This window comes from Clarias gariepinus, chromosome 27, assembly GCF_024256425.1.
Source record: "Clarias gariepinus isolate MV-2021 ecotype Netherlands chromosome 27, CGAR_prim_01v2, whole genome shotgun sequence".
Lineage (NCBI taxonomy): Eukaryota > Metazoa > Chordata > Actinopteri > Siluriformes > Clariidae > Clarias > Clarias gariepinus.
In genome coordinates, this window is record NC_071126.1 from 8,755,978 (window position 1) to 8,779,545 (window position 23,568).

Sequence of the window (23,568 nt, forward strand, 5' to 3'; positions counted from 1 at the left end):
GTATCTCACACCTCACTCCTCTCACACTTTACACGCATTAATTTTCTTCACATCTCCTAGGCAGGGACCCCACAGTAAAATGGTCTATTTGTTTCAATAACTGCTCACTCTTAGGAACAAGCCCTTATATTGGACTTTTTTTTCTACTTTTGTACACTGATGTGACAATTGGACTCAACAAATCCCTGGGAGATTTCAGAAGGTTCAATCAGAAGCCCTTTCATCATAGTCCGGTACACAGACAAAAAAAAAAAAAAAAAGAAGAAGGAAATGGAAAATGACTGCGTTCACGACCCAGTGTTTCGATGTTGTGTGCTAACTCCGGCACTGACCAGTGGGCTGGTTTATTTTGCAAGTGTGTACCCTGCGAGTGCGTGAGCCGCTTCTTAAACAGCAGCTCAGTGCGACAGCTCGGTCACACATGGCTCCGACGTTTCAGACAGCCACAGCGCTCCATCACGGCTGCCAAGAGCCTGATGTCCTGCTGCACAGCCCTTCAATATCTGAATCCGCAGGCAGCTCTACTGTGCACTTATGTTCGCTCTGAGCATCCTCAGTCTTCGGGAGAACCGAACAAAAAAGAGCCAAGACCTAGAAAAGTTTTTTGGCATCTCTGAGCCTGAACTTTGAGAATTGGAAGCAGATTTGAAGGGGTCATGTGTCTGAGAGTTATGAGTGTGAGGTAGACACACATAACTCTTTTGATCCTAGAAGAAAAGAGACACTTCAGGAGAGTTGGTGCTCCTGCTGTGTCCTACACTCTTTCTTTCTCAAGGAGGGCATAACTTAGTTCCATTGGACTAGCTGTAAAGCACTTCTTCCTTCACCTGTGTTTGGCTCATGTCTTCCAACAAACCTTTTGGTTTGCTTCTCTTAACTTCCTGGCAGCTGAAAATGTGCTAACGATATATATTTACTTGCTATACTGTACCTTTATATTTTGGTTATTAGGCAGCTGTAGTCATAAACAAGGCCTTTATACTGCATTTTTCCCACTAAGATGTATTTAAGATGTTTCTCCATGTTTTTCTGCAGATAATAAGCAATAAAAACATTTACAGCGCTATATATTGTACAACAGACGTGCACATGTGTAAATGCAAATAAAGAACTTGGGAACAAAGGCTACTAAGGCTAAGGCTATAACAAAGACGAAGGCTGTCTTCACACTAGGCACGATTTATTTGTAACGTGCCCAGGTATATTTGCAGCTTTATATACACTTGCGTATTTACACTCCAATATAATGCAGTTGGTATGTGTTTAGTTTCTATGCAAGCTGCCAGTAAACAAAAACTAAAGAAGCATGTAAGAAAGTCTGTCTTTGCATTATCATTATTAATATTACTGATAGTTTGGAAAACTGTCAAGAGTGGCCCTCACGCCTGTCCTCCTACTTTATCAGCTATTACAATGTAGTTTAGAGGACATCGGAATGAGATTGGCGTTGACAGAGATTTGGGAGGAGACGCTGATGGCGTTGTGTTCTAAGCAGCATGTTTAGGTATTATTGGCTTTCATATTTTATTTGAGCCAGCCGTGCCTGTTTTCACGTGGACTCGAGCATATTGATCCATGTCTAGGCGTAATACACTAGTTCACACTATGCAAACGTACCAAACTTTGGGGTTTTTATATAAATACATATATATATAATAAAGAACAAAGTATAAGAATAAAGTTAAAATACAATAAGGAAAAAATGTCATAATATGTGATTACTGATTTGAAACACACACACACACACACACACACACACAAATATCTGATCAGCCAAATCACTTGGATTTATTTAGGCATTTAGTCATTTTTAAGACGATCTGCTGATGTTCGAGCATCAGAATAAGCAAAACAGGTGACTTTTTTTTGCAGTTTACAGAGAATGGTCGGAAAAGAGAGAAATTTTCCAGTAAGCTGCAGCTCTCTGTGTGAAAATGCATTTTTAGTGCCAGAGGTCAGAGGAGAATGGCCAGACCGGTCTGAGCTGACAAAAAAGCAACAGTTACTCAAATAACATCTTGTACAACCGAGGCATGCTGAAGAGCATCACTAGACACATGTTAAACCTAAAAGCAGAAGGACTACAGCAGCAGAAGGAACCACACCGGTATCCGATCCTGTCATGAAACTGAGACTAAAGTTTGTATTTGCTCACCAAAAATGGATAATCGAAAAATGTTGCTTTGGCTGAAGAGCCTCGTTTTCTGCTGCAACATTCGGATGGAAGGGTCAGAATTTGTGTCCTTTCTGTGTGCGTTTTTATACAGGATGAATGACAAAATGATATACTGTATCTTTTTATATACTATATATCCATGTGAAATCCAGTGAGGGTATGTAGCTTTACAGGAGACACGGAGGATGATAATCAAGATGATTGATCGTGAAGAAGCGGAACACTGGCACACTTAATGTCAAGCCCTCAATGCATTATGGCATATAGACTTGTAAAATAAATTAAAGCCTCATGAGAAGGTCATATTCCATAATAGATTAGTGGCTTGTCTGTTCCTCCTGCTAAATAAACACACTTTTCTGCACAGTTTTAACGTAATACAAAATACAAATTATAATCTAGTACTTAAGCACCAGAATATTACATATTACTTGTAAAATCAACAATAAAAAATAACTTACTTTGTTCTTGTAATGTAACTATTTTTCATGTTATATACAGTAATATATTACGATTCTTTTCTGCAATTGGTACAGTTATATAACTCTCACTTACATAAAATATATGCAAGTGTGTTTTTTGTTTTTGATTAAGTTCATCTTTCAGCACTTAACACTCAATGAATGTATAAAAATATCTTCTCTAATATAAGAACTGACCTGTACTCGGTTGCTTGGGTCCCTCTTAATCCATTTAATGACAGTCTCGTAGACCAGCTCCTCAGCCTTGGTGTTGAGGCTATCATTGGACAGGTAGCTGATCAGGTCTTCTATAGAGATGCTGAGGATCTCGTCCTGGCTTGCGACGTCAGGAAAGTTCTGCAGAGCAAACGCCTTGGCCATGTTGTGGAGCTCCGTGCAGCACATAGCCTCCGCCATGGCGAGGACCCCCAGGCAGTTCCCTGCTGTCAGCTGCTTCTCTGAAGAGCACAAAGGAGAAAGAGAGAGGGAGAGAAAAAGAGTGAGAAAGAGAGAGAGAGAGAGAGAGAGAGAGAGAGAGAGAGAGAGAGAGACAGCGTCCAGTGTCCGCATCCATAAAAGATCACAAGGTTTCGAGGAGAAAGGCAGCAAAGCTATCTGAGCTGTGTATCTGTGAAACTCAGAAGAGTGCTATGGCTCAAAGCACTTTTGGGACAAACACTGGGGCAAATCGATTGAGTTCAGGGCACACAGCAGGGGTGGCATCCCACAGATTAGCACTGGCAGATAAAGTACTTATGAGTGCCCTAAGGCTACAAAGAAGCCAAATAAGGGGTCACCAAAGAGACATAAATGCTCGGCATCCTGAAATTGTAAAAGTCCTACGACTGGACGTGAAGAGCTTGGACAAATAGTAATGAAACAAGACTTTAAAATGAGTCACAAAAATGTGATTTGTTGATTATTCCTAAATCAACTTCTAAAATCTTGGATTGTTTTTTTCATTTAAGACTGGTTTTACACAAATACTGTACCGAGCACGTTACACACATTCAAACATAAAGGCTCATAGGAGAAATCTTCACTGTGGCTGAACTGCTGCCTCAGTTAATAAAACATGCACAATAATATCCAGGATTAATTGTACAGAAAGGCAATGTTATCAGGGTTAGCCTGCAATTTTTTTCCCCCCGAATAACATTATGAATTTCAATAAGCTTTACACAATAGTGCTCCACATTAGCAGATTTATCACAGCTACTTGCAGGTATGTAATATTCTCCTCAAGGTAAAATGTGTTTCTTGCAAGTTCACACACTTAGACTGTGCTAAGCTGATTCTCGCTATGAGCTGCCCTTATAGTTTTAGTGTGTTGGACTGTACGACTCTGATTGTTTCCTGACAACCTCAATTAGTCCGTCCTCTGTCTCCCTGAACGTCACTACAAACGAGCCTGAAGCTCCTTTCAGGACACTCGCTCTATCTCTCCTATGTTGATTGAAATTTGGTGAACATTTTGTAATCAGACAGCAGAACGTCATTTTATCATTTTCAAGCGCAGTCATGCACTGGTGCCTGATTCTCATTGCGTGCTTGAAAAACAATAAAATGTTCTTATGAATACTATTACATCAAGAATCGCACAAAATGTGGTGTACGTAAATACAGAATGTCTCAGTGCTGAAATCCAACAATAATTACAATTTGAATAAAATACATTATATATTTTGTTGTTTTATATATATATATATATATATATATATATATATATATATACACAGTACTATATATGCACACACGTGCATACACAGTACTGTGCATATTATACGCTGTACCAATTTTGTTACAGGTATATATGGTTATCACGTCTGCATAATTATGTCCAAAATCATTTAGTATTTCCATATATAACTTTTTTTAATCTAAATTTAAAAAAATTAATAAACAAATAACATAATAGGAGAATATATGGATGGCTGTAAAGGAAAAAAAAATAAAGTTTCAGTTTTGAAAACACCACTTTTCAGATGGAAACAAAAAACCTTTTTTTCTTTACAGCCATGCATATATTCTCCTGTAATGTAATTTATTTATAACTTTTTAAGTTATATATGGAAATACTGAATGATTTTGTTAATAATTCTGCAGATATGATAAACATATATAACAAAATTGGTACAGCAGATAATATGGTGCCTAAGACTTTTGCACAGTACTGTACATATACATACACGCACTGCCATTACATCAAAAGCATTAACATTAAAACGGCCTAGGTTTTGGTTTTCCGCGTAACACCAGGGCAGCTCTGGCTCTTGCGGCATGACTCCACAAGACCTCAGGGGGTGTGCTGTGGTGTCGAACACCAGGACATTGGCAACACATCCTTTGGATGCTGTTGTTTGAGGGGTAGAGCCTCAGTGGCCTGGGGCTCTTTGCCTGCTGGGTCCCATGTGTTCAGGTGCCTTTCTATCATGGGCAGCTTTGACTTTTTTCTGCAATGTGTGCTACGTTGGCTTTTCTGTGGGATCGGAACAGACACACTGGCTTTTTATCCATCCATCCATCTATCCATCCATCTACACGAAAAATATATCGATATAAAAGAGTCATATATCATCACATATAATCAGCCTAACTGATGAGCCATGAAGCAATACAAAGAGGTTACTATTTAAAACATTTAAACTTAGCTGAGTATAAAATGCCTACTTTTTGAATATTTAAATTATATATATATATATATATAATAAAATAATAAAAAAAATAATGCATGTGATACATGTTATTGTCGCCTTGCAATAAGGTGAAAGATGCTATAAAAAGAAAATATTTTTTTCACTTTCCCTGTGATCACTACTGTGCAGGACATCATTTGGTTTGTGCAGGATATATAACCAGTAATCATTTTTGGGACTGAGACATGAAAACTAGTGTGAATGGGATGAAACTGTCTGAATGGAGGGATGTGAGCCATTTCCAGACTAGGAACTAGGACAATCAGTAGCCTTTGAGTTGATATTGAAGCGGCTTTTCTTTGAGAAGCCTATAATTAAGCACAAGGCTGCTCCTTACATTAGGAAAAAATTCTGTCAATCTCACTCCCTTTTTTTTTTTCTAGGCTAAAAGTGCACAGAGGTATTGAGCTATAACAGAAGCAGAGGCCATTAACTGGGTTAAGAATCCTAACGTATTCCCAGATCTGAGTCCGGGTAAGACGGTGTGTCCTGGTTTTTATTAAATAACTGTCACAAGTGTGTTTCTATTTAATGCGTTTTATTATCGACTGATTCATATTTTCAGTGTGATTTCGTTTGTGTCTGTAAACACCAATATTCCTGAATAGATGATAGTTTTACTATTATATTAAAGTAACAAATTAAATAAATATATTTTATGATTAGTAATACACTTTTACGATTAGGACACAACTACCTACAGTATACACCACCTGAAATGTGAATTCCCCTGAAGAAAGGTGTGCTTTGTCTGTGGCCACATCTGCGATATTACAAAAGCAGTGGATCTTGTGGATTTTGGGATGAATTCTTTGGATGAATCAATGTGACATAAGCTGCATAAACATAAAATATGTACACCATGTGAAGTCCACACAGACACCTTACTGCCAGACTTCAGCCCAATATGTGTCTGTTTGAGACAGATGTGGGTTTATTATGTCTGGAATGGTGCAGAGTTGTAGCGTGCCGTCTCCTATAAACCAGGTCAGATGTCTTCTCCTCAAACAATGAGAAAAACGCATCTTTTTTTCTTCTTCGGATTTTTGCCAGGGCTTATAAAGGACAAGCTGAAGACAACCACATGCTGAGGTCCAAGGCCTTAATCCATCCAGCACTGGCAACGGAGGAGCACAGACACACATTTATACATACTGTACTGTAGAACCGCGCACACACACACACACACACACACACACACACAAGTATGAAATGAACCTGATTGTCACTATTAGCTTGAGGTAGCAGCAGTGCAGCTGCGCAAGCGTTTGAACATCTTGCTTCTCTGCAGGACTTCGATAAACACGTGTAACTTTTTTTGCAGACTCCACTACGTTGTGCTTCTGGTAGCCTAACCCCAGATGGGACGAATGCATTTTTGATGCCGTACACAACGCCGCTCTTAACGGAGTAAATATATTATTAAAATATTGTTGCTATCAACAAAAGTCTTACTCTCTGGATCACATTTTATAGAATCTACATTTCAGAGAAAATGACACGCTATCGTTTCTCGTCAAGGCTGCAAACCACTTCAAAGTTTTCCCTCTTGTACACTGGATTTACCCTAATTTGATGCGGGGCTTTAAATTAATCTCCTGCCATCTCTACATGATGCCAAAAACACATTTTCAGATTTGAAAACGAGCAAAGCAAACAGATCAATAACAGATTCTGGTAATCCTTCACTTCCTGTCTGACCTTTTGAACCAAAGTTTTGCCGTGTCTTTGTCAACACTCCCAAGCCAAATGCTTATGCAGTCACAGAACTTTATAGCCTTGACTTTGTGCGAAGTCGACGCGGCCTTGTCGCGATATGTTTGTTTTCCCGTATCACACTTTCTCAGTCAGCTTTTTCTATCGTTGGCATGAAAGTGGCCACCTCCGGCTCGGCTTTCATTGATCTACCGGAACACAGCTGGATTACGCACACGGGAGTGTGACGGTGCTTTTGACGCTTCGGTCCAGACACTGAAAACGGTAGAACGGTAACCTTGGCTGGAGGACAGAGATGTAGATGCTGATGAGGTTAAGCAATGAGAATTCCTACCTAAGAAAGACACGCAGACTTTGCAAAATGTGTTGAACTGGAATTTGTTGGCGGCCTCCAGCAGGGTTTTGGCATTGGCCGAGTCGATGACGAGGGAGCCGGTGTACACAAACTCGAGGAGCATCTCCAGTACGTCGGCACTGATGTTGGTCATCTGCAGCTCCAGCTTCTCTCCACTCCCCGTCTCCCCGAGGGACCTGATGGCACCGACACACGGGTTAGACAACCCTTATACACAATAATTCTTGAAGAAAGCACGTCTCTCATATTTACATTCATCGTTCTGTCTCCTGCAACTGAACAACACATAACTGCTAAATTCCACTCATAGTCTCAAAGCACAGCATGCTTCCACAGAAATATTCACATACACAAGAGGTTAAGTGGACACTAATGTGCAAAATAAAGACAGGTTGAGGACATGGGACAAAGGTAACACTACTACATCTTTGAGAAATAAATACTAACAATCTCTAGCTTCAACAAAAGATGCATTTACTGTATGTGCAGGATGATGTGACTTGTATCCTCTGAATGATGATGTCATTCAGATCCAATTGCACTGATTAGTTTAAATGCAATAAGCCCCCAGGGTGTAGAGCGGGGATCTGTGAATAATGGTGTGCATCAGTTTTATGCCCTGTGCGAAAGAATAATCCACTCAAGGTCAAGGCCAAGAGGAGCGCAATTAATGGCCAGACAGCAGCTGATTCTGTTTCAGTGTCTGAGACACGCCAAAGCACCCACGTACAGGGGTACTGTATTACTGCGAGGACTCTGGGAGCAAATTAGACCAAAAAAAAAAAACGCTCCGAGATAAAATATCACGAGTGGCTTTCAGATCCAAATTTGCCATATTTGAAATTATTTTTTTTACTAGCAATTGCCTTTTTCGATTTGCATATAGCATCCATCTAGTGTAGATAACAAGCAATGCAATTTAGGCTAATTTTGACAGCACTGGCAAAGAACAGAAATTAGAGAGTGTAATTAGCATTTCAATTATTCCCTTATAAAAAATTAACATGCACAGACTTTCAGACAGTCAGTCAGACATACAGACAGACAGACAGACAGACGGACGGACAGGCGTGACAGACATGACAAGTGTGATGGACAGAAGGAGGAGGAAGAGGAGGAGGAGAGAGAAGGGCAGGTTAGTGGTGCCGCAGTGTGCCAGCAGCCATTCTTCTGGGAGTGGGATGTGTTCCATGACTGGGCCTGGATCTTTTGAAATGAGAGAGCGGATCCCGTTCCCTCCCTCCCAGCAGCCCTGAGACCCCCTGCACAAAACACCCTAATCAACATCGCGGCTGCCGTTTTCACCATAGCCCCTGTGCATTAACATGTGAGTGTGTAGGACATTATTAGTCTTCATATGGAGCGGGCTTGAAGGGGGAGAAGGCCAGCTCGAGAGGACAACGTGCAATTATGGCGCTGCAGATACAGTACAGCTGAAAAGACTCTCAACGGTACTGCCTCCTGAAAAGAATAAAAAAACAAAACAAAAAAAACAAACAAAAAAAAAATCAGTGTTTGTTATTTTCGTCCTCCCTAATTGTCATGGTGATGGGTTTTAAGATAATAGAAGGGTGTAATTCTGGGTTAAGTTATGGAGGAAGAGGAAAAGAGGATAGAAAGGGAGGAGAATAGTGAAGTAAATAAAAAAAAAATAAAAAAAAGGAGATAAAACAGGAGAATGTTCATCAGCCAGGTCAATTAGTGCAACGTGAACTGGCTCGCATAGCGAGTTTGTCTGGCCACTTTTGTCATGGAAATCTCTTTGTAGCTTTGGAGAGAAGTGTGAATTTATGTGTGAGTGCCAGAAAAAGAGAGAGTGAGAAAAAGAGAGAGAGAGAGAGAGAGAGAAATGTGGTGTGTGTAAGCGTGCATATACTGTATGTATCGCATTAGTGTATGAAAACATGAGAGCAATAGAAAGGCAAAGAGAAAACTGTTTAAAAATGCGTGCATCTATTTTCTCCAAAGGACACACACACACACACACACACACACACACACAATTTCCTGATGAAGCTAAACAATAGATCGAGTATAATTGTGCTCCAGATAAGGCTGCAGACTATTATTAAGATTTAGCTCTGGACATCCAGCACTCATTGACTACTGTTCGACACACACCCGTACACACACATGCAGAATTCCTCAATGCTGCCAAACAATAGCAAAAAGAAAAGTAAGAAAGAAAAAAAAAAAACAGACATGAGGATAAAAAGCGCAAGTGATGATTAAGGGTAATCCTGGGACTGTTTGGATTTGGCATTTTGTTAACAATAAACCGGATCAGAACCAGATGCTCAGGTGTCGCAATATTCAATACTCTTTCTATTCTAACCGAGGGAGAACGAGGCTCTGTTATATATTCATGACTGTGATACGAATGACTAGCTTGTATGAAAGCATTGTGAGATGAGCGGCTTATGTAAAATGAAAAAAAAAACAACTAACCCCCCTGCCCCCCCCCCCCCCAAAAAAAAACAAACAAAACAAAAACAACTACTGACACTGATTGTTTTTTTTTTTTTTTTAGAAACAAGTTTGACCCGATCGTGGGGATTATTTAATGTCATTATAATAACAGGACTGTTGGTTTGGATGTGGCAGAAATATTTGATCGTTCTCTGCATCGTCTAGTGTACGGATCCACATAAACAGTGTCCAGGTTCAAATTCAAGTACTGTAATATCTAATCAAACCAGCTCCTCTCTTCCCTTCAAAAAAAACCCACACCCACACATGCACGCACAATTTTTTTCTTTTTATACTTTTCTAATTACATATTAATAGATTTCACCGACAGATTTTATGCCAGCAGTTAAACGTTAAAAATAACAGCTCTGGCTATGAATGAGTTTCTGTCCCTGATGTGAACGTCTCTGCAATGGCAAGACTCATAGATAATTACTTTATTATACTGTTGTTTCTGTTGATTTATTATAATGTTCTGTGCATAATGACATGTCGAGAGCTTTGTTTGTTTCAGAATTTTTTTTAAATTATGTTGTATTTAGAAATATTTCTCCGGACGAATCTTATCTTACACTGAGGCAAATTTTACAGAAAACAAAACGTTCAAACTCAATCCTCATTCAATTCTTTCCAGGAAAAAAAGCAGCTGGATGAGAATCAGAAAAAAGTTAGGTTACACCCAAACAAATTAGCGCTTATACGATGAAGAAACATAAATATATTTATGAATGCCAAACTAATCAGGCTGGTTTGGAGGCTGGCTGTGAAAAGGTGCATGTTTTACGCTGGTGCATGTTTTACACTCAAATGATCTACCCACAATCCACCACAATTTTAAACGTGTAATTATTCAGCATGTTCATTTATTTATGACTTAATATTGTGTACATGAGGAAATACAGGTGCAACCATCGCGCCTAAAGCGAAAGGCCGGTAACCAGTGACGGTCGAGCCAAGTATCATTCGCCATATTATTTTGATCCGAAGTCAGGTTTGTTCTTAGAAAAATCCTGAGAGGTTTGAGTGTAGAAGACCGTTGGTTGGGACTCCTGGGCTTCCTGACCAGAATCTTTAAAACGCCATAATGTTTTATTCTGGGAAAATGCGTGCGGAGGAGTTGATGGCTAAAGGACGATCCAGGACTGTGAATCTGTGAATAAAAGACCATCAAGGATCTGTGAGTCTGTCATTACCTCTGGGAACTTGCACATTTTCACCATCTTTTAAGACTGTCTAAGTGTTGTAGTGTGGCCCAGGCGTTAGTCTGACAGCCATTTAATCTAATGTGAAAAACAGATAACGCTGTGAAAAACAAAAAGGTTCGTTACAAGAAATACTTCTGGGTCCGACCTTCGGAATTTCCGAAAAAAGAAAGGAAGCAGGGCCTCATTTTCTCCTTCCCACACCAAAGCATTAATGATAACAATCTCCCACTGTCTTGTTTCCCCTCTCGCGATGCCACAGCTCCCGTAAAACTAACACATTGCTTTCATATAAATAAATAAGAGCGGGGGTGTGAGATGCTCCCACAGCTTGCCACGTTTCAAATTTCACACTGATGGGTAGGCACAGAGGCACTGCCCATAAATTAAAGTGGCACCAAGCACACTTATTGAAAATCCAAAGGGGAAAATGGAATTACTGAGGGCAATCCATCTCCGTGTGCCGAGCAACAGATGCTAAAGGCGAGAGTAATAGTTTTTTTTTTTTTTTTGGCAGACAGGAGCGTGCATGCACATTTGGGAGCTGCATTACATCCTCAAGGTAGGACGCCTAACACTGCCCCTTCTGATTAACTTGATGTAAGTGTGAAAAAAGCCGAATATCCCCAGCTGTAATGGATGGCACAGAGGACGAAATCATCTCAGGTTTAAATGACCATAACTGGCATGGAAAGACCCTGCCAGAAATATATACACCCATACAGGTGCAATAAGGAAGATATGAGTAGATGTGTGTAAAACTACTGTACTCTATATCACTCTTTCAAACCGAATACTGAGTCATTTTATAATTGCAGCTAATATCCCTAATGCTGTGTCAGTAAAGCATGGTCAGGCCTGGCATATGGATAAAACAATGGAATTCATGCCACACAGTGTGAAATGGACCACTGACACAAATGACATGGATTAGACTTAGAAAAGAAAGGAAAACGTGGTTACTTGAAATTGTGTTTTACCGGAAATTTTTAAAAGACAGTCAATAAATGTTTACAGTATGTGAAACCTGGCGGGTTATTAATAAATACATTTCAAAATATGTATAATTCTCCATTTCATAGATGTGTACACTAAACAATATTTTACTCTATTGTGCCATTTTTTGGAAAGAATAAATTATTGTTTACAGTAAACACACACATGCTACAGATCAAATACACTATAATACTTCTTTAAGTGACATGACGGTTCGGGGACTGTATGGAATCACACAGTAGAGAGAGCCTTATAGCAGGATAATCGGTGTGGTTCTAAATATATATTTATATACTTCAACACACACACACACACACACACACACATAGAAGTTAAAACTATATATTGAGTGTCCATATTCCAGATACAGACTTAAAAAATACTGATACAAAGACATCCCTGACCTACACTGACCTGTTTAACCCAAATTAAATGTAAAACTAAATATTACGCCGCTGCAGGCATTCTTGTTAACGGGCATCGAGTGGAACGCCAGATCGACAGATAACTTGGCACTGACTTGCAGTAGAGACACATCTGTCCAACACCACTTGCAGATAAATTAATGGCATGTACAGTCCTAGTTCGGAACTAAGACGAGACGATAACGAGACGTCACGGATATCAGTGAACAGTAACAGTGAAATCAGCATGCAATATCGCTGACGAGAAAAGATGAGACTAAAACATGGTTTAAAAAATAAAAACAAATAAAACATCTGTTTTTATTTTCGTCAACATTAAATTTTCGTCACAATCCGCTGCGATGCGGTGTTCATTCATTATCGTGCGAGCAGTAGTATTTCATAGATGTGTATGCCTGTGTTTCATGTGTGTGTGCATAAGTGAAGTTTCATTAAAATAAATATAATTAGTGCCAAACATCAGATGAAAAGATACATTTTAAATGTAAAGATAATTATTTTGTGAGAAACCTTAAAAAAGATTTTGGCTGGACTAGTTTGTCTGTAGGGTTAATTAATAATAATCTTATTGCAAAAAGGTTTAGACTAAAATACTTAGGGTTCCCTCTGACTAAAACTAGACTAAAATGTCCAGACTTTTAGTCGACTAAAAAAAAATAAGATAAAAGGATATTTATCCTGGGACTAAGACTAAGAGTAAGACTAAAATAGAAAATAGCTGACAAAATGTAGACTATTCAGACATGAAGCAGTCAATCTGAACATGGCTCTGGAGTACTGAGAAAACTTTATACCCCGATGGTATCCAGGCAGTAGTGAAACGCTAGGATTAGTGCATTAATGTACAGTAGCAGTGGATTACATCAAGAATATATGGAGAAATAAAGGTTGTTTTTATCTCTTTTAAAAACGAAGAACAAAAACATGCACACATAGCTGCAGAACTAGAGCTGATGGAGAAGGTCATTAATTCAATTCATTATCCTTCAAGCATGTCACTCTATACACAGTGCAGCCAGCACACAATGTAATAAGGCCGGTATCCTTAAAGTGATTAAGTCTACCCACAGTTCTGCAGCATGGCGATGTCTATCCAGGTTTGGTGAAACAGTGATAAAACTGATTAAGGTAAAAGTCTCTGTTCCAAGGTCGCTGTCATAAAACCTCTGGCATCGGGACAAAGACATAAACAGTCCAGTTTAAGGAAGATATTAATTAAATGCTTGCTGCTCACCATGACAAGCATATCTGCGCCTAGGCACGCGGTAGCCTGGCCTCGTCTCAGCCTTCCCATGAGGCTTCATTTCACTGACCTTCTTTCATTGATAATGAATTTTTATCTATTCATATCCTTTACTAAATGACATGAAGAGTTGTTATTGGTAATCACATTCTTTCCCTTCAGTTATCCGTCCATCCGCACATTAACCCAGGATGCTTATAGTCCATATTGTGACATGAATATTATAAGCTTTTCTCTGTTAGTCGTCCTTTACCTTGACACTTAGGCTCTCTATACATAGAGGATTACAAACGTCTTGATATTTCAAATACACAAAGCAAACACACACACACACACACACACACACACATACACAAAACATGGTGCGAACGAATGCATGCAAGCACAGCTAAACGAGTTGACACCCACTCACACACATTGTTCCCACACACACACACACACACACACACACACACACATACAAACAAACGCCTCCCTTACTAGTCTGTTAACCTCCTTTATGTCAGTAAAATTCAATGCACTGGCTGATATATAAAATGAGTGAATAATCACAACAATGCAGTGAGTAGACAATGCAATCCAGAAGGGGTGATACTGTATAAAACTCTGAACGCTTTTCAGCAGTAAAGACAGTAGATGGCTCTGACCTGTGAAGGTAATGATTCAGCAAAGCGCAGGAAAGGAGCTGTATTCTTTCCCTTTGTTTGTAACTGAGAGCTTTTTTCTACTATTCATTGGAGCATGAATATTTACCATATGAATGAGATGCTTTTTCTTTATGCCCCATATGCTGTACGCACCGATAAAATAGCTGAAAAAGCTTGTCCCGTAGCCCTCTGACAGACACCCACAGCCAGCGGAGGGCAAGATCTACAGTAAATGCACAATGAGCTATTCTTTCGGTGGAGCCATTTGTTTTGTTTTTTTCCAATGGAGTTCCTCTATTTTTTTTTTTTGTGGAAGATCCATCAGTCATGGAACACTTTGTTACTTGTAAATGCACTCTAAATGAGAAATGGAGGGAAAAAAAGGTGGTGGAAAGACAAAAGTTGACTTTCTTTCCCCCCGTTTTGAGATACATTCATTGGAGTGAGGGAAGGAATGGCTGCTGGCCCTGCGATAGGAAACCAAAGTCTTCACACAACCTGCAAGAGAGAGAGAGAAGGGAGGCAAAAGGCAAAAAAAAAAAAAAAAAACAAAGAAAGAAAGAAAGAAAAAAAAGAAAACCCACACAAATGTGCCCTATGAAAAGAACGGATCAGATCGACGGCTGGTGAGAAGGGAAGAAAGGCAAACCTTTTCACCAGGTCCTTGAAATACAAGCTGCAGGAAGCTAGAACATTTTGGTGGACTTCAAACTCTTTGCCTTCAACTACAATTTTCAGGTCTGTAAATTCTTTCTCTCTGCGTTGCTGGTTCAGCTCCTTCAACATCTCTGTAGAACAAAGAAAAAAAAAAATCACAGACAATGCCAAATACTGTTTAAGAAATATATGTTTCATAGAAAATAGAAAAGACAAAAGTAACAAAGGACTGAAAAACAAAACTGTGGAAATAGCCAACGTATCGGTAAATTCTCTATAAGAGAAAAGGAGAAAAATTGACAGTGCATTAGACAAACAGACACATATCGGGAAATAAGCAGCTACTGTACAAACAACAACAAAACAGTGTACATGATGAAAAAAAAACACCCTGGAATTATCACAGTGTACACAGATGACATTGAGGCTTGGCACGTGACCCACATCTGGTTGACCTACATACATGTTATGAGCTGAATATTAGAAGCTTAATGTAAACACTTCAGAAATAATCACACTGTTTCTACAGAATTAGGAATAATGGAACTATTCAATGCATTTCAATGTTCTGATTCGCAAATATATTGCACAATATACTCAGTCATATGTTAGAGTTAAAGTCGCTCTCTCTCTCTCTCTCGACTTTAATCTGCATATTATACACTGACGTACTGAGGATAAAAGCTTAGTGTAGGAATCGTCTACAACAAACATGAGATATGCTGGTAAAAAAGCAAACAGTTTTGTGTTTGATTAAGCACTCAGTATGAGACACATAATCAATACGCCATTACAACAGTCATGAACGGGAGGCCATATTACATTCGTTCCATTATGAAAATTGCTTGATTTGGAGTATTAGTACCTGCAAAATATGATTTGTTTGTTCTGAATAAAAATCAGCTCAGGCAGGCTGAAGCAGATGCCCTCTATAGAAACAAAACATCCGTTTTTATTACAACGATTTTAAACCAATTTAAACAAAACTGTATCGAGTGTAATTATGATAGTTTGTTATGTGATCTTAATTAATTTAATGTGGAGAAATCTAGTGAAAGTGACTGTGCAAAAGAACAGACGGCTACCCCACTGAAAAGAAAATGTATATAGATATGTAAATGAACTAAATTATCCAAAAAAAAAAAGAAAGAAAAAAAAAAAGAACAGTTATGAGGGGAAGGAGAAAGGGTTCCAGTGTTGAATGAGGCTTTGGAAAGTGAACTTCCCTGTCAAAATTTAACAGAAAGGCCGTATAGGGTCAGCAGCTACTGACTGTGAAGCAAACTCTCAATACTGGGGGAGGGAACGTAATATTTCTCTTCTTCATTCTTCTCTCATTCATGATAGAATACTTGTGATAAAAAAATTTAAAAATGCTAATGATTTTCATATTCATATACATTTATATACTCATACCCAGATACACAGTCAATAATGTAAAACAATAATGAATAATTATTATACTTTATTATAAACAATAATAAGAATAATACAATTATTATTATTACTATTATTATTAGTAGTAGTGGTAGTCATAGTAGCAGTAATAGTATTGTTCTTTTTTCTTTCTCTTTCTTTGTCTTCTCCTTTTTATTATTATTATTATTTTTACAACTACTACTAATAGTAGTACTGTTGCTGCAATTATTATTATTATAGTTATTATTAATAATAATATTTTTATAGCAGTAGTAGTATTGGTGCTGTTCTTATTTTTCTCCTTATTATTATTATTATTATTATTATTATTATTATTGATATCATAATATATCAGTTCAATGATATCATTATCAATGATTTCAGTTTAATCTGTATTTTTTTGGTTGATATTTTCTGTACAGCAGTTTAATTTACAAATGCAGAAACATGTACGTTCTGCACATGATACTTAAATGCAATCGAAATAAAAATCCATTTGTGTGATCAGCTTTAACAGTGCCGGTAAAGTGTGCAAATCCCTAGCTAATAAAATTTGCAGTAACTTAATTCCAGTAAATAGCATCTTAAATCCTAGTTCTACTTTCTTTCTAGCTTTTCCACATGCGCCTTTTTACTAATTAGTGATGAATACAAACTCTAACTGTGCTGCAAAAATTAAATGCACAAAAAAAGGATAAAAAATCGATGACCAAGTGTGTTATTAAAGAAGTGAATTTGGAAAAGTCGAGAGGGAAAAAAAATGATATTTGTCACCAGAGATGAAACAGATAAAATGCCACACATAGCTTGCAGGCATAAGGATAGATTGAACTTTGTTAAACGCAAGAAGCTATTTCAATTCGAAATTTGTCCAAGGAGCCAACATAATGGGATTGTGTGGTATGGAGCGGGGAAGTGCAGAATCACATAGGCGATGATAACTACAAGCTGAGCCAAAGTGGCCACTTCACTAATAGAGAAAAGATTATAGTGTATTCAAGGTTATCTGTGAATGCAACTGCAAATAATGATGCCTGGCACAATTTACACTAACATCAATTCTGAGTGTCCTGAACTACTTGATCTGCTATTAGAAATATTTTCATTATTTTATCATTGAGCTTTTTAAAACATCTAGGAGCAATTAGACAACTGTCATAAACAGGTTACGTTAACAGATATGTGGACGTTGCTAACAAGAAAATCCTGGTAGCCAGAAAGAACAAAACAGGACTGTTGCACATGTCGGAGGATAAGGCGATAATTTTTTATTTGAATAATAATTTTCAGCTGAAAACGCTAAATGTTAGTGATGGGACTCTTGTTTGGTGCATTTAACATTGTTTCTTTAGGGTAAAAAGATATAGGTTTGTAGAATCACAGTTCAAAGTTCACCTAGATATAATCAGCTAACATTTTTTTCACATCTCTGCTCTTCTTTCACATCATTCATACAACATATGTTTAGAACACTTCAATGCTTCCTTTTATAAATACTATGGCTAAACTACAGATGTTCTACATCTGCATTCAAAATCTCAGTGTGTATCATTTATAAAGCCAGTTATTACAGCTAATCATAAAAAATACAGTGACTGGAACGCGTGCCTGTTTCACCCTGATATCACACACCTTATGTAACCAGTGCTCCATTCCAATCTGTGTATTTGTATGACTGCCATTGTAACTGGAGCTGCCTTTGTGCACATGTGCGTGTACGTGTGTGTGTGTGTGTGTGTGTGTGTGTGTGCACCAGTGTGTGACCGACATGGCTTTCACCTCCAATCTCATGTCGCAAAGAACACCCAATTCACTTGCAGACCAAATAAAAGAGAGGCAGCCGAAGAGAAATGAGGAACCTTAGCTGCAGTTGAACAATGGTTCTCCCGTGAAGTTAGTGGACACGGCTGATAGAAAAGAAAATTGCGGTGAATAAGTGGAGGGTCAAGGCCCAGCAAGAAAGAGAACATCATTAGTGTGGAGCATGAAACAGCCTGCGGCACACGTGTGCTTTCCCTCAAATGCACACACACACACACACACACACACACACACACACACACACACACACACACACGTCTACACACACTTACACTAGAGGATATGCGTGAAGTGCTGCTACTATTCCACCTCCGCTGTTTAAATTAACACTTACAGAAGAAAGTAAGGAAGGTGAGAGAAGTGAAATCTGGAGCAAAGTTTCTATACAAACACAATATCTAGTGTTTCTACGTTTAAACACATTATACTGGAAATACAGCATATCAAATATATGTTATGTATAGTTGAATATAGACAGCAATCAGTCATAACATTTAAACCACTGACGAATGAAGTGAAGAACATTAATTATAAAATGATAGAATGAACAGCAAAGTCTTGCATTACAAGCTGAAAAAATGAGTAACTGTATCTGATCAAAGATCTGGGTAACTTTGATAAGGTCCAAATACTATTCTGTCCAGTCTTGCTGCCACTACTGTAGCAAAACTTGCTAATAATATTAATAGCTGTCCATGCTGACCCCTGTCCACTATCGAAAGTGTTTTTTTTCTTTTGCATCATGTGGATGGCCATGTGCTGGTGTAGATGGCCCCAGGATGCATTATGGGAAAGGGCAAGCTGGTGAATAGAGTGTGATATTCTGCTGGAAAACCTCGGGTTCTGCCATTTATGAGGATGTTACCTTGACAAGCACAACCTACCTAAACAGGGTGTTGCAGACCATGCACAGTACACCCCTTCATGGCCGGAGTATTCTCTAATGGCAATGAACAATGCACCGTTTCACACTGGAAGACTGTTCAGGAATGGTTTGAGGAACATGATAGAGTTTTGACCTGGTCTCCAAATTTCCCAGATCATCTGTGGTATGTGCTGCACAAAGTAGACTAGTCCATGACCAGTTCATCTCACATTTTCAAGGACTTTAATTTTCAAGGATTTGCTGCTAAATGTCTAATTGTCAGATGATACAGCACAGCTTCAGAGGTCTGGTGCAGTCCATGACTTAACAGGTCAAAGCTGCTTTGAAAGCAGAAATAGGACATTATTAGCAGGTGCTTTTAGCGTTATGGTGAACTCATGTATTTTTTAATTGCATATTTATAAAAAAAAAAGTAAATTGGATCTTAAAATCTGGTTTTGATTTTTAAAAACTATCAAGGTAAAACACTTAATGAATGTTTTGAATGGTTCTTTTGACTTTAAATTTTTATGGATTCATAAACATAATCACTCTGACTCTTTGCACCAGAGAGGATGCCAGGCCATGCATTTGGGAAAATAAGGGTTCGCAGAGTCTTTAGATTGATAAATCGATCCTATGTTGGATTATGAAGGGTATAATTATAAATATTCAGCTTAAAATCAAGATCAGTGGATATCTATCATGGTTGATTATCTTTAAATAGGGAAGCAAAAACATCACATTTTCAGCAGTTTACAGACAAAATAGACACAGGAATATTTTCGCCATATTTGGCCTATTTAAAATAAGGAAAAATTTTGGGACATTTTCAGAGCTAATTCAGAGCTAATAGGTGTATATTTGACAATATTAACATCTTATTTGCCTTATATTTTATAGTGCTCTCATATTCCTACCTCATACAGTATCTACTGTTTCTGACATGTACAGTTTAGGACTACAAAGGATATGATATAAAGAAAAATGTTTTCAAAAACACTGAAATTCAACATTTCTATAATCTATAGAGAGCAGTAATAAAAAAAATAAGTAAGTAACAGAAGGTAAGAAAGTAATAGAAAGAAAAAAATTAAGCATAAAGTAATGTTGGACATGGTCAATAATTACTGTGCTTTGCTTTTACAGTACAAATCCATACAGGGTGCACTTGCGTTAAGAATTTAATCGGTAAGTACTGTATTTCCTACCAGACCCTTGAGTGTCACGCTTGCGTCTGTATTTGTATTTTTCTGTCTGAAACATGGGCTCATATTTACTGACAAATATTTTTACAGACTAATTTTTAAAATAGTAATGTTTGGAAATGTAAAATACAAAATGTGTAAGATACACATCTAAGCCAGAATTTTTCAAATAAAAATAAATTAAAAATACCCAAGACTGTACACAGTAGTGTATGTTCACAAAAATGTAAACGGCTTTATTAATATTTTAAATTCCTTTAATAGAAATGTTTATACAGAGAATTAATGATCCAATTAAATGATCAATCAATCAATCCAAAATTTAATCAATGTTTTTTTCCCCAAGTTATTCCTCCTAATAAATCAGATTTCCTAATCATTTTTTAATAACCTTTAAAAATTAAGAGCACAATTTGTGTTTTATATTTACTGATTATACATTAGGCTGGATATAAAAGAGTAGCAGTAACACTAGGAATATTTAACAAGCCAATGCTAAAAATAAAATAAAATAAATAAATAACACCTAAAAGCTGTTAGTGTTGGCAAGTAACTGAGGTATTATGTCCATATGATGTCCATACTGTATATTAAAGGTTAAAAGCACAATTCGTGTGATATATTACTAATTATACATTAGCCTGGATATTTTATAAAAGAGTCGCTGTTACACAAGGTATATTTAATAAGAATATGCAAATGATATGAATAATATAAATAAATATATAAATAAATATCCTATAAAAGCAGATAAAGTCCATGCATCATGTTTCAAATAAAAAAAATATATTAAACAAGTTTAAGGACATTCATTGTTTATTTTCTTATTAATTTCAGTCATTGCTATCTATCTATCTATCTATCTACAATTCTATATCACTTATATAAATTATAGAAACTTCAAATTGTAAAAACACATTAAAATTTAAAATTTTAATTTTAATTTAATTTAAAATTTAAATGGATAAGCTTTTTTTCAAAATAATTTAAACCACCAATTTTAGATTAAGCTACTTTATTTTTTTTCTTTTATAAATGGATAAAAATGTACTATCTTATTTTTTTTTACTTTAAATGCAATAAATTACAATACACTGCATGGCTCTATTTATAGTACACAAAATATTTTTACATGTTAGACTGTCACTGTTTTTATAATATATATATATATATATATAATCTAAAAAAAATTACAATCATAGTGGGAAAATGAGTTGATAAAGGGCAGCATGTGAGCTTTGAAACGAGGACCTGAAAGGAAACAGGCAGGCTGCAGCGAGATTGGTTTTCTGGAATTTTCCACTGCACCTGACGAGAAAGAGCAGCAAGACAGCCTGACGTAAAAGAAATCAATGGCAAATGTAAGAAATCTGTTTTTTTTCCCCCCATTCTTACAACCAAGTTTAGAATTTAGAGCATGCTGTGTAGTTTATAGCTTGATTTGCTGAAACATTAAACATTTCTGTAGTAATTAGAATTTAATAGTCAGTGTAGTTTAGTTTATTAGCCAGCTGACAAAAAGTACAAGACTTAACATTATTTTTTGATTAAAGAGCAGGTGATGACTTTTTGTTATAAACAAAAAATAATAAAGACATTATGATTTTTTTTACATTTTTAAAGATTAGATTTAATGTATGTGTTTAATATTTAAGCTTAATTTAAATCTGCTGCATATAACTATTAACTCGCCAAGCTAGTTAAAAATACCTCAGAAAGCGTTCTTCAATCACGACTACACAAACATGATATTATTAAGTTTTAATTGATTGAAAGTGCTTTTACAACATAGTTTTTTTTTTTTTGCAGAGAAGCAGCACTGCATGGGGCTTTTTTGTGTTGAAATAAAAACAGAAGCTCCTTACGCGATGCGCACACTGTAACCATGACAACGTGGGTGTCTGAAGCCCAGAAATGCAGCTATTTTTACCCCCAATTTGGATTAAAATCCAAACTCACTGGCTTAACAAACCTTATGCTGAATCAGTCCATTCCGGACCCTGTCCTGGGGTTATAAAGCTTATAAAGCCAAAGTATCTTTAAAGTGTGACCTATATCCTGGAGCAGGATGGCAAAAATAATGAATAAAAATGTTGTTGTTGAAAACTGTTCTTGTAATCTGTAAAGACTAAGGTGAAGTTAGACTAGACATGCTTGAGTATTAAAAAAGGACCTGTTTGACCAGCTAAAAGCCAGAGTGCTAGTGTGAAAAGAAGAGCAGATAAAAAAAAAATTCATTCTTGGACGCAAGCTAACTCAAGGTCAAGTGAACAAGATTAATCTGCACGCACACACAATGGCTGAAAGTTTTTAAAAAAGAAAAAAAAAAAAAGCTGTATGTCATGGAAGGTGTTTTTGGAAGTGAACATGAATAAAAGACATCAATTGCAAAGTGGCAAAGTGGACTCAACTGTCTACAGACAGCAGTTTTGCAATTGGGTTAGCGTAATCAACTGGATATTCTTTGCCCAAATTATCCTAACAGGCAGGTGATAACTCAATAATAAAGTATGCCAAAGCAGGAAGACAATGTAGATATCAAATCAAATAACACAGCAGTGCTAACAGCTACACTTTCTGGAAGATTCCATATTTAAAGCTGGGCACGAGGTAGAGTCACTCAGACAGGGTTTTATCTAACATGGATAGTCATAATTAAGTATTTTAATATTATTTTAAAGTTGCACTGTGCAGTTTACATTACCTTGTATGCATGTAAGTGATAAGACGTACTACACTTCCTCCCTCTTTCATCGTAGAATTGAGATAGTGTCTGGGAGTCTTCTGAAAACTTTATAAAGTTCTGGTGCTCAGAGTAATCCATAAAGAGACCTTTTTTATATGTAGTTTGGGAATGGCAGTGCTCGCACAATACAAAGAGTCCGAGTCTTTAGACTGTGGGGATTATTGCACAGATAAACCAAAGACCTCGCCTCGTGTGAGAGAAGACGCCCTTCGGCCTTTGTGTTCCCTTCTCCAATAGGATCCCACAGAGCAGTGTGATATAGATCCGTGCTGCGTTCCGAGACCACTGGTCCACACGCGCCTACATACAGTACATACATACACACACTCAGGACGTATACACACTCTAACAATAGCTATCAGATACCTAGCGGGCTGCACCGAACAGGAGGAGTGCCAGCAGCTGTACACAAAGCCAGATCCATCAGGAGCATGGCGGCAGCCGATCCGTCATTTTGATGTGCCTG

At 37.4% G+C, this 23,568-nt stretch overlaps 1 protein-coding gene across 2 annotated transcripts in view; it reads right to left on the bottom strand.

Moving 5' to 3' along the window:
• The window catches only part of LOC128514684 (kelch-like protein 29), a 206,952-nt gene that overhangs the window by 42,560 nt on the left and 140,824 nt on the right, over positions 1-23,568 (bottom strand). For both annotated transcript variants that reach the window (XM_053488488.1, XM_053488487.1), the window contains exons 6-8: positions 15,036-15,174; positions 7,384-7,580; positions 2,836-3,095 (exon numbers count right to left, since the gene is read on the bottom strand). In XM_053488488.1, the coding sequence (XP_053344463.1) occupies positions 2,836-3,095; positions 7,384-7,580; positions 15,036-15,174 (596 nt within the window). The remainder of the gene's footprint in view (positions 1-2,835; positions 3,096-7,383; positions 7,581-15,035; positions 15,175-23,568) is intronic.